Source organism: Botryllus schlosseri, chromosome 10 (genome assembly GCF_051294905.1).
Source record: "Botryllus schlosseri isolate E-star chromosome 10, Bs_hap1, whole genome shotgun sequence".
NCBI lineage: Eukaryota > Metazoa > Chordata > Ascidiacea > Stolidobranchia > Styelidae > Botryllus > Botryllus schlosseri.
In genome coordinates, this window is record NC_137245.1 from 26,287,964 (window position 1) to 26,304,139 (window position 16,176).

Sequence of the window (16,176 nt, forward strand, 5' to 3'; positions counted from 1 at the left end):
TAGGATATAAAAGGCAAGCGACAAAATGAGGTGGCATTGGCATGTGGCGGAAGGTGGGATCGATATGTTAAGTCGTGGTCCGGTAATTTCGATGGCTGACTAGAATTCATTTAGAATAAATTGCATATATTTCGACTTGTATGTGAACCCAAACGCACACTCTTCACTCAGCAACTCGTGACTGTAAGCGGGGCTGTTCTAATACTATGGAACTTTGTTTATCCCATAAACTGGAACTATTAGAGTTCACACATGCATCAAGAATCAAGCTGACTGGTCATTATAGATTTGAAATTAATCTCAATGTCGATTAGTTCGATAACATTCGGGTGATCAAAGCGCATCGCGAGTTATGTTCCGAACAATACAGGACCTGAATATAGCTTTCAATACAATATCCATTGTATAATAATATTTATTACCTCGAAGACTTTTCGGGTGCCTCTTTTCAAGAGTTAACGGCACACTAAAGGGATTTAAACAGATTTCGTCTATCGGTCAGCATTTGAGTGAAAACCTCGCCTGTGCACAGCACTATGATGACAATATATTCACTGTCATTGCGCGTGGTAGGTCTATGTTTCATCTAAAAGTGCTGGAGTCTACTATTATTCAGTTGAACAAACCTATTTTATGTAGACAAAAAGATTTCCTCTATAACCTACAAATTTCTCATTAGTGCATGTGTTTCGTGCGCGTAACTGTTTAGTGTTTATTTACGAATTGCGTTGCTACTGTAGTACCGTTTGTCCGTAAGATTTCCAGTAAACTCGGCCCAAGGTAAATTCGGCCCGGTGAATTCGGCCCTCGGTCACTTCGGCCGTCAGTGAATTCGGCCGTCGGTAAATTCGGCCCTCGGTAAATTCGGCCAGGGCCGGAGTAACAATAACAGTTACAATACCATTACCTAACCTGAACCCTAATCCTAACCTAACTCTAATCCTAACCCAGGGGTGGGCAAACTTTTGAGCTCGCGGGCCGCATTCAACATTTGAATCCATTCGCGGGCCGCACTAAATAATATTGGGATTATAGACCAAAACGTAATATTGGTATTTGATTATATAATGAGGACATGGAGATGCTTATTTAAAACAAACCAAGCATTTCTTCGATGATATCGTCATGCGCCAGAAACAGTGGCGAGATTTCATAGGCTGGTCGACCTCAATGACCAATTTGTCAAAACTATAGAGATGAAAATCGGTGGTCCCTATTCTTAGAAACGATTGAAATTTAAATCTGTCAGCAGCGATCTGTTCATAGATTTGCTAATTCCACTTTTGGTTTAGTTTCAGGACACACAATGCTGACAGCATCATAAGCATGTTAGCTTCAAACACGCTTTTACTGTGTGTAGATAATATATATATACCCTAATTCTACGCATACAGAGAACGAATCTACCTAAAACAAACGCGAATCGTTTTTTATAATCACATCACTGAAAAAATTAAAACTGGAGTGGCCAATCTGAAATCACACTCGTGATCCGAATTACGTCAATCTCGTTTAGGATTTCGGTGACTTTTAGCAGTTTAAACCTTTCAAACTGCGTGAGCTTTAATATCGGGCTGTCGCGCCAGACATTAAACATAAAAAATTATATAGGAAGTATTTACTTTAGAAAACAGTGATTCTCTAACTTTGCAAGACACGCTCCCTTATGATGGTGAAAGATTTTGCGTACTCCTTATCGTCATATCACCAGACGCAACCAGGATGCTAGCAAACCTAACGGGTAATTTGATGGCATGAAAGGCTACGACTGTGGATGAGAGATTTTTAAATTTGAAATTCAGGCTAAATACAGAGCAACAATTGTGAATTGGATGTAAATTTTTTCAGTTGATCTCAGTCTCGCGCCCTTCTTCAGATGCTTGCACGCCCTCAAGGGGGCGCTCCCCCCAGTTTGAGAACCACTTTCTTGAAAATATCATGGTGAAATATACTAAAAAGTTTAATCAAGTCCCTGCATTAATTCGATTTTTAGTACGCATTTTATCAATATTTTTAATAAGTTACTTTAGACTCTCGCGGGCAGCACAAAACGGTGTTGCGGGCCGCATGCGGCCCGCGGGCCGTTGTTTGCCCACCCCTGTCCTAACCTAACCCTAATCCTGATCTAACCCTAATCTTAACCTAACCCTAATCCTAACCCTAATCCTAACCCTAATCCTAACCTAACCCTAATCCTAACCCTAATCCTAACCTAACCCTAATCCTAACCTAACCCTAATCCTAACCCTAACCTAACCCTAAACCTAACCCCTATATAACCTACAAATCACTTGATAATATACCGATAATATACCGATTGAATTCGGCTGTCGGTAAATTCGGCATATATATATACATATATATATTTATACGCATACCCTGTTCTCCAAATCACTTGATAATAATATAATTATGAAATTAATTCACATCAATAGTTGGTAATACATTTTTATAAAAAATTCTCCGAGGGCAGAATTGACCGGTGAATTCGGCCGTCGGTAAATTCGGTCCCCGTGAATATCCGCGCGATCTCCCGTGATTACGCGATCTACGCATACCCTGACATCCAAATCACTTAATAATAGTATAATTATGTAATTAATTCATGTTAATGGTTGGTACTACATTTTAATACAATATTCTCGGAGGGCCGAATTTACTGATGTCATGGGCCGAATTTACCTTGGGGCGAGTTTACTGGCAACCGTCCGTATACTTCATAGTTTGTTATTGTTGCCATTGGTACAATGCGAATTTCATGGTTTGTGATTTTGATGGTTGCGTCATACTTTACCTTTTTGGTTTTGCTTTTAAATCTGTTTAAATCCCTTTAGTGTGCCGTTAACTCTTGAAAAGAGGCACCCGAAAAGTCTTCGAGTTAATAAATATTATTATACAATGGATATTGTATTGAAAGCTATATTCAAGTTCTGTTCCACGAACCAGCTATTTAAATACAGGACCATTTGCTGTAAGCATTCAACCTATCATGTCGTTTTCCAATGCAGCTACCATTCACAGAAGAGCATCTTGGTCTGAATGTTCACATTGTGTCATGCCGCTGCCTAGCCGGTGCCGGTTTCTGGGAAAGAGGTTTGGAAATTTTTTCATGACATAGTTAGATGATGGAGCGTAATTGTCAATATGCACTTTGACAGTTATGGGGAGTGCCGAATTTTTCGTACAAATTTTTTGCCAAGCGGCGGAAGGTCCGGACGAATTCTTCACGAAATCTTACAAACGAAGCAAGAGCATTGCAGTCTCAGAACGATTCACCTTCGTGCTGCCCCGATCAACCGCTATCGGGGAGAAACCGAAGTCTTTGACGATACAGGCAAGACCTTACGAGTCAAGTCAGTGTATATACCATTGTGGCGCCACAGCTTATCAATGATGCGGAATGTTTACATATGTTATTATGTATCTTTCATGTGACCACAAAGGATATAATACCAAGTCTACACCTCATGAAACATATTTTGGCATTTTTCGTCCATGTACCTATATTGCATTGCATATTTGACAATGCTGAAGGTTGACCACGACTTCATGTCATTTCCAATAAGTCTAGCTTTGTACCACAAGTTTCTTATGCTACGTTACGACCAATCGAGGTTTTCATGTTGCAGCATGCAACATTGCTAAATAGCTTCGAAACTAGAATTCTCGTAACGGCAAGGAGCGTATGATTTTGATATGCGAAGAAATCATCTCCCACTACGCGGCTCGAAGCATAAGATTTAATTCTTGATTCAGATTCGAGTACACGAATCTTTGTGCCAGACCCTGTAATTATTTTCTGGTCAGTGTAAATATAAGTAATATTCAGTCAGAATTGACCGTCAGTAAATGGACATCGCCGAGTCGTTCGAAAGGTTATGATGCGTACGCAATACGCATGTTATAATTATGAAAAAACCTTGCAGCCGACGCCAATCAAACTCAGCTAATGAGCATTACAAAATCCCTGCACCTTTCCTAATTGCCTGCAAATTAAAATCCCAATATCACATTTACCACTGACGAGACAGTCCACGCGAAACTATCGCAAAGCATATGACTTTGGAGTTTAACCGCTTCCATACATTTTATGAAACTGGTTTCATTTTCAGGTGATATTGTACAAAAACAAGCAACAATTGGGGAAAAACGAGATTGATATCACCGACCTGGAACTACGTCACATGCAAAAATTGACAGTAGACTTCACGCACAGTCAGGTTAAATCTATACAAATAGCAAATGATGTATCATGCAGAGTTGGATCAATTGTAATTTGTAATTGTAATTGAATGTAATTAATTACATTTTTCAATGTAATTGTAATGTAATTGTAATTGAAGCATTTTTATTTTGTGTAATTGTAATTGTAATTGTCATTTGACAAAAATTTTGCTCAATCACAATTTCAATTACATTAAATTGCTATTGAGACCTGACAAGCACAACATAAAATAATTGACTTATAATGCATTCTCTTTAAATGTCGACAAGGAATTTGATGGATCCATTTGCGGAAGCCCTTGACTGCGCCCTTGAGGGCGAAGTTTTTTTTATTTTTACCGCTATGCTGGCCTCGGCTGCCATTGTATACAATTATTAGCTTACTAACCAACGGATGGATTCTCAACACGTGACTCACGATTGAATACGCCGAGAAGCTGAGCCGGCTAAAAGCAGCAGAATTGATAGTCCCATAGCTGGCGATCCAAGCGTCGAAATTTGATATGTATGGTCGATATGGTTGATATGATATGAATTTATGATTATTCAATTACATGTTCAACAGCAGCAATTGTAATTGTAATTGTAATGTAATTGAAGCATGCAAGGAGTAATTGTAATTGTAATTGTAATTTGATATTTTTAGCATGGAGTAATTGTAATTGTAATGTCATTGAAACGTGCATGAAAGTAATTGTAATTGTAATTAAACTGAAATAATGTAATTGATCCAACTCTGGTATCATGCATAGGTTACGAATCGATGAGCTGACTTTGATTATTTCTCAGGAAACCGTGAATTTGGATATCGAATTCGAAAAGAAAATCGTGTAAGTAAACTACTTTTCGCCAATACGCATACATCCGATGATCACGCATCTCAACAATAAGAGGTCACATTTATATTATACTACATTCTTCATATTGTCTACTGTTGTGTCCCTCTATAATTATTCCTTCTATACCTAAGGCAAGGTTCGTCCTTGCACCACATGTTTCGACCAGCTTTATTCACCATAGGGCTGGGCAAAATCGAGTAACTGAGTGATTCGATTCTGAATCACGTAAAATGCTTCGAGTCGAGCCGAGTAATCGAGTATCACTCATAATGACGTCATAACAGAATGTAATAAATTCAGATATGTACCTTTTATGCGACCACAAAGAATATAATGCCTGTTATATACATCACATTAAAGATACTTGTGGTATTTTTTCGACCATACCGATTTCATTGCAATGTTGTGGGATGATCATGACTTCGGAGATATGCTATTTCCAGTAACGTTCGTAGCTTTGTACTATATGTTTCGTACTATATGCTACGATACGGCCAAACAAGGTTTCAAGGCTTCAACAGTGAAAATAAGTATCGAAACTATAATTCTCGTTGATAAATTTACTTTCAGTAGCGAGGAGCGTATAATTTCAGTACTCGAAAAAATCGTCTTTTACTACTCGACTCGAATCATTGAAATTAATACTCGATTCAGATTCGAGTACTCGAATCATTGTGCCCAGCCCTAACCATAACCCATAACTGACCAACGACCATAGAAACTTACGAAATCAATCCATGAAGACAGCTCAGTTAGTGGCAAACGCAAAGTAATTATACAACACTAATATGTCATACATTGACACCATAGGGCTGGGCAAAATCGAGTACCTGAGTGAATCGATTCTGAATCACGTAATATGCTTCGAGTCGAGTCGAGTAATCGAATATCACTCATTATGACGTCATAACAGAATACAATACGTCAAAGCTCAAATATGTACCATTTATGCCACCACAAGGAATATAATGTCAGTTATCCATCTCATAAAAGATACTTTGGTATTTTTTCGACCATACCGGTTTCATTCTACTTGGTTACAATGTTGTGGGATAATCATGACTTCGGAAATGTGCTACGTCCAGTAACCTTCGTAGCTTTGTACCATCGATTTCGTATGTTACGATACCGCTGATCAAGGTTTCAAGGCCTCAACAGTGAAAATCAGTATCGAAACTATAATTCTTGTTGATAAATCAATTTTCAGTGGCGAGAATCGTATAATTTCAGTACTCGAAAAAATCATATTTTGCTACTCGACTCGAATCATTGAAATTAATACTCGATTCAGATTCGAGTACTCGAATCATTGTGCCCAGCCCTAATTGACACAATCTATAAAATACCATTATAATCTACTTTACATTCAGATCGAACCCCGATTTCCGATATTCCTTGAAGCTGTGCGATCAAGAACTGGATGCAATTTCCAGACGCAGACAACGAGTGTTCGAGAGTATCAAGTCATTTCTGCCCGAAATGAACGTCCAATCCGTCGACGAGGTATATATGAAGAAGAGTTAGAAAACATTGTCCAAACATTTCGGTATCAGACTCTCAGACTCATGGCAGCATATAAACGGAGAAAATATTTAGTGGTGTTAAAACAGTATTTAACGATGAAACGACTAAGGGATCCCGATTTTATGTCAAGCGGTTCTTTTACGGCTTCTGCTTCTGGACCCCCTCACATAATGAGAACAAGCATGTAACATGACATGTGACAAATATGTTGTGTTGCACATAGGTAAATCCTGAATTAATATGAATAGTCAGTTGTGGTAACCTGTACCTAACTTTCATATTCCATCAGCTTTTACATATGCCTATAAAAGTCATTCGCGGATATATATATAATAAGATATTACGGAAGTTCCGTCATTTACAGATTTTCTATCATTGCGTGATCAATATTAACGACGCTTAGGATGCTATATTTCGCTATTTTGCATGTACCTTTCTCGCTGCGAATCGATCACACTTGATCTATCAGTGGACTGCTTAGCTCGGCTACTTTTTTTATTTGATTTTAGGTACCTTCGATTGCAATTGCCTGCTCCGGGGGCGGATACAGAGCCACCACGCAATTCTGTGGCGCAATGGAAGCTGCCAGGGATTCCGGGCTGCTGGATTGTGTCACACATCTTGCTGGTCTATCAGGCGGTTCATGGTGAGTGAGATCTCCTAACAATTCTTCTCGCTGTGCTTTAGGAATCGCATACTGATTCTGATATTATGTGCATTGTGCAGTGCATTTACGTTTACGCTTTAAAAGAACATAACTATCATCATGAAGCAATGGTATTATGAGATCGAATGTGGTATTGCTGTAGAATTGCTCGTTTTATGCCGTCAAGAATGTATTGAAGTTGGCTAACGTAGTATAATCACTTCAGACGTATACATGAATTGCATTAGTGAGATTGCAATCGTTTATTCCGCGCATTAAAAGAATACACGATGCCAGTACATAAATTTTGCTATCGTGTGTTGTTATCAAATTTTACTGACTGATTAGGTATAATCACTAACAGGAATTGTATCTCGTCGATAATTTCTACAATCATCGCAACAAAGTAACGATACAGAATGCGCGTCGTATTTTGTGTCTTTAGTTTAACTATCATTTACCACTCTGAAGCATTACGCAAGATATCTCATTTGTGATTGGATTTAGGTACATTGTACCAGCGTATGCGAAGAAAGCATTCAAAGACTCAGACTCGTTACTGGACTACCATTCTGAAATCAAGAATGCTGCAAAATCAAGTCTCATAATAAACTCGCTGGCGGATATTACACATTATGTTAAATACAGGTAGGGAATCCCATGAATAAGTTTATACGCTGCGGTTCAGCCACTGATTAGGGTCTGTTGGTCATCGTTTTGACTTTTAGAAAATACGCGCGGTCTCGAGAGGTAGGAGGTCAGCGCGTAACGTTCGCCGATTTTTACGGATTTTCGGTCGGGACAACATTTTTGGGATACGACGTAAGGATATCGTAGGACATGCTTCGACGAAGGTTATCACCATTGTTGAATTTGCAGGTAATCGACACGAAATTTAGCGATATCAGTGATTATGCTGCGAGTGGGGAAGTCCCGATCCCAGTGATTACCTCACTCCACACGAAGTCGAAACTCAGCTCAGACGCATTCAGTGGTAAGACATGTACGATTATAGTCTTCAAACCGCCAGTTATATATACGTATCAGAATAAGATCCGTCTGCTCATACTTCTTGTACTGTATTGCCAAATCCCAATCATCCTCGAGACCAGAGCATATAGGATTAGGACAGCTAATATATGAAAAACTTCGCACGCTACAGATATGCACAAGCGTGATTCTGCAAATAAGATTCACATTGGATATACCACTATTCTGTCGATTCAAGCGAGCGGTTCCTCCAGGGATCCGTTTGATTGCTTGATGGCCGTAGCCTCATCAATGCTACCGTACTGAAGTTATCCGTTAACCACACCATGTAGCAACACTAGAATGGATCATAATAAACAAACGAAGCACAAAAACTATTTACTGACAAATAAATTATTACAAGAGAACAAATTGAAGCCTCATAGAAATCGCAACACCGAGCCCATCTCCGATTCCAAGAAGATATGAAGCTTTAGAAATCACAGAGCGCGGGAAATCATTCAGGCATGACAAACCAATGATACCATTGTCCGTGACTAACATGGGTTGCAGCCATTGCACCCCGTGTCTACGCAACGCCTTCCTTCGGCATGCCTACACATCAAGCGCCATGCCACATTTATACGCATTAAACTGCCGTGTAAATATTCGCTTCATAACAGCCGATTTGGACGTAACACCGTGGGAAGCGTCCTTGCCGCATTACGCCATCAACGTACCGATTAAGAAGTTTGGATCGGAGTGGTACAAAGGGAGTTTGGTGCGCGCCTGTCCCGAGTATCCGTTACATTACTTCATGGGAGCATCTTCGATTGCGATGGGTATTTTGCTCAAGTATTATCTGCTAGGTGAAACGACTGAAGCAGACAAGAACTTCGTAGCAGAAGTCAGTGAGTTGAATCAGTCATGGATATATAGGCAAATAGATGGGTAGCTATATTAATTTAACGAGTGACAGTTGAAGGATTTCCAACCAGTAGACGTGAAATTACTGAAATAATAATTTCTAGCTGTTTTAGGCATAATCATGTGTTTAATGTTGGAAGACCCCGTGTTCATTTGAGTAGCCTGTTGTTTTAGACCGGATCTACGTAACACTGAGCCTACACCCTTCCCTAATATTGTATATGGCGATGCCTCATCCATCGCCTTCTACTGCGAATAATGTTTTAGGAGAACACCAATTTGGAAGGCACTTAACTAGAGAAAAGGGATCACCAAGCCTTCTCCACAAATCAAAAGTAAGTACCGGTGAATAGCTTATACTTGGGAAGACAAATTTAAAAGCGTGATACACCGACACTCGACAGATTTCCCTGAGACGAAAACAGTTCGCAAAACATGCACAAAAATCTCATGAGCTCAACGAAAATATCAGAGAAATGCTTCTAAGATGGAAAGATCAATCGTGCACTAACCAGTGGAAAATGAATCAATTACCGAGTCAAATGAGATCGATTGATCTTACTTCAGCTGCTGCTCCTGATGCTAAATTTCAGAAGGAAGCACATGTCACGGACAAGATTCGGCACAGGAGTGGTAAATTCTCTTTGTATGTGTATTGGCAAGGGTTATATAGAGCAGTGGTTCTCAACCTTTTGCACCTCGCGGACCGACCGGTAAAATTTTTTAAAATGTCTGGCGGACCGGTGCACTTCCAAAATTGAAATGAAGCCAAAATGTAAAGTATGCAACCGTTTTTTGCAATTATATGGTGCTAGAGAGTGACATTTAATAAAGGGTATTGATCGTAATTAGTTATCTTCATGATATCATCCATGTGATTTTATGGTAGTCAGTCTGCTGACTCGAGATAAATTGCCTTATCCAGATAAACGTGCTACCGCCGAGAGTCGTTCACAGTCTTTCGCGCCGAAGGCCGTGGCTTTAACGGACCAAACCAACTCGAACCAAGCACCAAGTCAAACCGAGCACCTTGCCGTGCTACCTTGCTCATTGCCCACTTCCATCAGACGCATACGCTACTCTGGCAACTACGAATACAATGTGTGCCGCAGGAAAACACCTTGCAGCAACTATACCGGCTATCCGGAAATCCGGGCCGCAAAAGCATTTCGTTAGCCCACCCCCAAAAATGTTGGTCTTGGTCCCCCACAGGGAGATAAGCCAAACTTCCGGGGGATTCGCCCCCAGACCCTACAGTTCGGTGGATGTTTTCAAATGTACTTGTGAGCACATTCATTCTACTCGATGTAAGCAGAGAGTTTATGTAGCTTAATCGCGGCAATACCGAATATTATCGATCATTCATGACTGCGGGATCGGTTTCCCCGTTGCCGAATTTTTGGCACACCCTTCGGAGTTCCATGTTAGCCTATACTTCATTAGGGGTTGGTACGTCGTGGCTGGGTATTGGCTGACACCGAAATGCCTATTTCTATAAATCATGCGTATACCTCGGAGAAGGGCAACTAATAAGCAAGACATTCAGTGACACTAAATCGCGCAGATCGCGAAAAGAAATTGCAAAATATTGGGGAAAAAATCTGAAAAATACGCTATGATTAGGTTCATTTGCAAAATAATTTTGGGCACTTTTCAAGCTCGACCCCTCTCCAATCGGCGGTTTTGGGTGCCCCAGTTACGGTCCTACACAAAATGAATGAATCGGAAACGAATGATCGCGCAAACTGCGCTGTTTAGCGATGTGTCAGCTAATACCTGTTCTATATGCTGGCCGCTCGTCAAATAACACGTCTTGAACTAGGTCAAATCGAACATATTTCAAGCCCTAATGTTACCTCTCGAACTTCTGAATTATTTTAAAATTTGATGTTTTATTTATTCTATCAATGAACAAGCCTTCAACATTACACCTTGAAATTGAAGTATAAAATTGTAATATACCTCGCGGACCGGCGGTTGAGAACCACTGATATAGAGTGTACAACAGTGGTGTCAAACTCAACAAGCATCGCGGGCCGGATTCAAACCTTCAGATCGCTCGCGGGCCGCGTCAGTCAAATGATTCCAAATTATTACTTCAAAACTCATGCCATTGTTTTTAATTTTGAATACTTTATTATCAAGCCTATACACTTATATACACACGATTGTAGGCCTATATATCACATTATATTACGTATCATAGGGGTTCTATTTTAGTTACTTTTATTCGCAAACAATGGAATTATGGCAATAATACGATGATTGGGGGTGGACTACAGTTATAAACGGCTAAAACAGAGGCTCTTACGATGGTATGAGTTGTCATTCTATGCACCCTTTGATTTAGTCGTTGGCGTCAGCCCTGCGTGTACGTTTTGAGTAATACAGGAGCTGATATTTGAATTATATTTCCGTGTAACTATTATATTCTCCATCATGTAACCAACACATAACGTTTTCGCATTGGCGATTTTGCTTCTGTGAATAACTAGTTTCGATTCCCTTTTCCCATAAAACTCTGAACTCTGTATGCACTTTTTTGCCTTTCCGAAATCGGGTGTCAAAGTGAACGACTTGTTACTAGTGGTGACTAAAGTGAAATCACAACACCGCTGTCGGGTGCGGTTACGGCCTATGAAAAATGAACATACTCTATATTTTTGTCGTGAGGGGTTATTCGAAAGAAGTATTTTTTGTTAAAAACACCCACATTTGCTATTTTTACTCAAGCTTTTCTACTCGAAATTGCTTCGCGGGCTGGATGAAACCGTCCGGCAGGCCGGACGCGGCCCGCGGGCCGTATGTTTGACACCCCCGGTGAACAGAGTACAGACTCGATTCAATCAAGGCAACCAGTTTCGACCTTTATCAAGCGAAAAAATCCGGGTAATAGCGACTGATGGAGCAAAACCTATAATAGCCTGACTGTGGGATCTATATACGTTTCTTCGGTAGTGAGATGCATTTATTCGATATCAAATTTGCTGGAGACGATACAACTCTCGCCATACAATGCCACAACTACAAGACGAGAAATATGCGATTCGTATTCGTTTCGAATATCATTTGGTTGTTTCTTCGCCTCGTAGACCTGGGCCATAAAGAAATCGCAAAACTTGATGTCAAAGCGTGTAGGCTATGTTTTAGTCGATATGTTGCTATATTTGTAGCATCTGATACTGCGAGTCGGGCGTTTTCAGGCGTTTTTCCCGCAAAGAGTCTAAAGCAAAACTCGGATTTCGAGTTATACACTGTAAACTTCGAACAACATTATGAGCAATTTGCGCTACATGAAATCATGACGCAGCGGCGACCGCGACCCTACGTTGTGGAGATTATTTATAGGGCTCGAATCTGAATCGAGTATTAATTTTGATGATTCGAGTCGAGTAGTGAAGAATTTTTTTTTTTTTAGTTCTGAAATTTTACGCTCCTCTCAACTGAAAGTTAATTTACTAACGAGAATTATAGTTTTGATACTATTTTCCACTGTGAGGAAGCCTTGAAACCTCGATTGACCGTGTCGCAGCATACGAGACATAATACAAAGCTACGAACGTTACTGGAAATAACACATTCTCGAAGTCGTGATCATCCCACAACATTGTCAAGAAGTGCAATGAAATCGGTATGAGAGAAAAATACCAAAGTATCTTTAATGTGACATAGTACATTCTGTTGTGACGTCATATTGAGTGATACTCGAACACCCAACTCGACCCGAAGCGTAATACGTGATTCAGAATCGAATCACTCAGGTACTCGATTTTGCCCAGCCCTAATTATTTACACTTCGAGACACATGATTGATGAATATTGAGGATTAGCATATATCTATTAGCCACTTATCTACTGTCTCGGGAGTTTACTGTCTCTCTTTCACTTACGTGTGTGCTGGGTAGTGATTTATAATTTATAACTTATAGCATCTACATTCTACAATGTCCAGCGGAAGTAAATAAAATTGTAGTAATAGGAATTATACTGACTGTATTTACAAGTTACAATTGGTGTTTTGTAGCCTACTCCTAGCAGGTATACCTGTAACCATGGCTAAGAATCCCATACCAATAAGCATGTATATCCCCAGAAACGTCACGACGAAATATGGAATTGCCTACGAATATTCAGCAAAACTGCGAGAAGGCAGGTAAGCCGGAGGAGCAAGCTCGGTTCGCGAAAGTGCTCAAAAAAATAAGGTATGATGTCAGTGCGTCAACCGCGTATAGCGCTAGTGCTACTCAGCCTTCGATCAATGCGCTTAACGATTTATTTCCATCCGCGAGTTTGAATGACACTTGAACTACAAACATTGACTGCAGCTGAGCTCCAAGGAACTCTTTCAAACTTTCTGAGTTTCTCCAAAGTGCGACATGTAATTTTGACCGTGTCGCATGCGGGGTGGATTGATCTGAATCAGAATCACAAGCTGGAATCAGGACTTCGACAAATTTGGAGTAGGAGTCGCAGTTTCAATTTATTAGAGTCGGGATGGTATATAGTAAGACATACAAGATCCATAATAGGTGTAGTTGATTTAATACATACGCTATTGATTTTGTATTTCATGTAATCACGAATCCGCAGTGTGCCTACGTAAGCTGCGTCTGATCTTATCACCGCCTATTCGCATTACAGCAACCATCCACTCTTCACGGATCGAGAGGCCGTAATTGACCGTACAGCGAAAATTTTCAACGTGGCGAAGGGTTTTACTGACGTGGAATATCATCACCTCAATCCTGATCATCCTGTTAGTAAGGAAGGTATATTACGCACGTTACTATTATTGATTATCATACTTATAAGATTCACGCCACTAATATCTGTTATCACTGTTTACCAGAACTTGAAAATCAAAATATATCAACAACTGATGACGCCATTACGTTCGTAGATCCAGGTTAGTGTTTGTGTATTAATTCACATTTTGACCGCAACCCTGTCCTTCAGCGTCGCCTATAGCTTGGGTATTAGTCTGGGAGCCGACGACCTAAGTGCGTGCTCATAAGGTCTTAGAAGGTTTGAAGGTCGGAATCGAAAGTATAAAATGCACTGATCACAAATCTTAGCGTCAGCCATTACCACTCCGGGGGGTTTGGCTGTGAGGGGGCAGCAAAAATTTGCCTAAAGCCGAGATTTCGAGTCATAGGTACAGCGTCAGTTCCGATATTTTAAGGAAGAGTACCCTTTTGCATAACAGAATATATATGAACTGACGAATGATACTGTGGTGGAAACGCGAGATACGGCCGTCGGACGATCGTCTTTAGGAAAAAGCTCTTGCCACATTTTTAAATCGCTGACCAAACGAGAGTAGGCTAATGTTACAACTTAGAATTGGTTCAATCGTGCTGGTAAAATGCCAATAAATCCACCAAGTCACCGTTGTTTTGCAGTTATAAGTAATTAAATGAATATTGATTAGAGAGAATGGAAGCATAGACGAAGTAAATATAGGGCCGTATGCACCAACATTGAACACGTTCAAGTCTGATCGTCTGTTCGCTCGAACATAACTCAAACGAAACATCAGTTCAAAATATCTCACGATGGACCATCAATATTTAAACGCCGTTCAGACGAACTGATGATCATTGAGACGAGCTAACGTTCAGTAAATAGATGCTCAATTCGTACCCTGAAAAGTTACTCAAGGTCGACCGAATAGTAAACAAAGCAAGGTTTTTGTGGAACTCAGGTCACTCAGCGGTCGCTAGCACGTTATCTATTTCAATGATGATAACATTCATGAGTTTCCGGCGGTAGTTTTTAACATCATTTAGTCAAAAGCGCTTACCAGCATCAACGTGATGCCCTTGTCAAGTGCCAAACATTTCCATAACTTACGATGCGACCAGAAGCCAGCAGTTGAAAGGCTTGTATAATGTATATCTGAACGGTTCCTTGAAAAGTTTTAAAGCCTTCATGATGCACTCTTGTTAGAATAAGTTGTGTAACTTTGCACAAGGATCAATTTCTTGTTACCAATGAATTTGATACCTTTCATTACCAATGCAAAACCACCTCGATAGTGACAGTGTTCGCTGACATCAATCTCTCCGCCCCTTCCCTACTGAATGATTATGCTGGCGATGAAACTATAATCAAACTCAAATATACTTGCTTCACTTCTGTTGAGACCTAGTTAGGTACCAAGGCAGTCAGAGACCGTCTTGTCCCTAACCCAACCAATGCTATGAGGCTGTTGGTGAGCCCCAATTCCTGATAAACTCATTTACTTGCAAAATATATTTTGAAAACGAAACACTGTAACAAAGAAATCCGAAGTCCGATATATTTTTAATAATAGATCGCGACGACGAAACTTCATCAGAAATCGTGAAGCAAAATTTTATCTGCTTAAGATTGAAAAGCATTGCGACCGAATGTACGAACTGTTTCATAATGAGTTTTACCAGATTATGAGGATGGAAATGTTTCGTAGATTAACACGATAACAACTGGTGTGCTCTAATTTGTATTTGGCTAAATTTGTAAATGCGCGTCGTAATTATAGAGGTAGCCTATTCGTTTACAGTGATTGATACGACGCAAAATGGCCTGTTATATTATGCATTACCAGTAAATGTAAAGTTGATATGCGTAGTCTTCAGTGCAATCATTTATCGAAATCTATAAAAGCACTACGAGAAAACTACTCTGATTGGGACATATTCGCGTTACAGCGATTGATACGACGCTAAATACTCCGAGAGTCACGGAGAACACGGCTCGACTTCGCCGAGACGCTCAATAGCGTCACAATGAGTACGAGGCGTTGATCGACCATTCAGCTCTGGCGCCCCTATTGTTCAGAACAATGGAATTTTCGAACTTTGAGGTCGATTTTAGGGGGGTTCCAGTGCCCTGACCAGATTTTAATTTATATTTTCGGAATCAGTGTGAAAATATCTTTCGATTGAGACCGGTTTAAATAAATTTTGCGCTCGGGTCGCCAGCTATAAGATTACCCATAAAATATATTCATACAGCTTAGAAAGTCTGCTAATTCACGGAAATATAGAAAACTTGCGCACCTAA

The 16,176-nt window shown here is 40.1% G+C and overlaps 1 protein-coding gene across 2 annotated transcripts in view; it reads left to right on the forward strand.

Annotated features, from left to right (window-relative positions):
• Positions 1 to 16,176, forward strand: part of LOC145447758 (cytosolic phospholipase A2-like) — a 28,397-nt gene that overhangs the window by 4,140 nt on the left and 8,081 nt on the right. For both annotated transcript variants that reach the window (XM_080326021.1, XM_080326020.1), the window contains exons 2-16: positions 3,009 to 3,093; positions 3,159 to 3,334; positions 4,113 to 4,220; positions 5,014 to 5,054; positions 6,434 to 6,566; positions 7,097 to 7,233; positions 7,741 to 7,881; positions 7,962 to 8,055; positions 8,113 to 8,227; positions 8,886 to 9,113; positions 9,397 to 9,464; positions 9,534 to 9,762; positions 13,223 to 13,331; positions 13,771 to 13,898; positions 13,979 to 14,035. In XM_080326021.1, the coding sequence (XP_080182147.1) occupies positions 3,009 to 3,093; positions 3,159 to 3,334; positions 4,113 to 4,220; positions 5,014 to 5,054; positions 6,434 to 6,566; positions 7,097 to 7,233; positions 7,741 to 7,881; positions 7,962 to 8,055; positions 8,113 to 8,227; positions 8,886 to 9,113; positions 9,397 to 9,464; positions 9,534 to 9,762; positions 13,223 to 13,331; positions 13,771 to 13,898; positions 13,979 to 14,035 (1,849 nt within the window). The remainder of the gene's footprint in view (positions 1 to 3,008; positions 3,094 to 3,158; positions 3,335 to 4,112; positions 4,221 to 5,013; positions 5,055 to 6,433; positions 6,567 to 7,096; positions 7,234 to 7,740; positions 7,882 to 7,961; positions 8,056 to 8,112; positions 8,228 to 8,885; positions 9,114 to 9,396; positions 9,465 to 9,533; positions 9,763 to 13,222; positions 13,332 to 13,770; positions 13,899 to 13,978; positions 14,036 to 16,176) is intronic.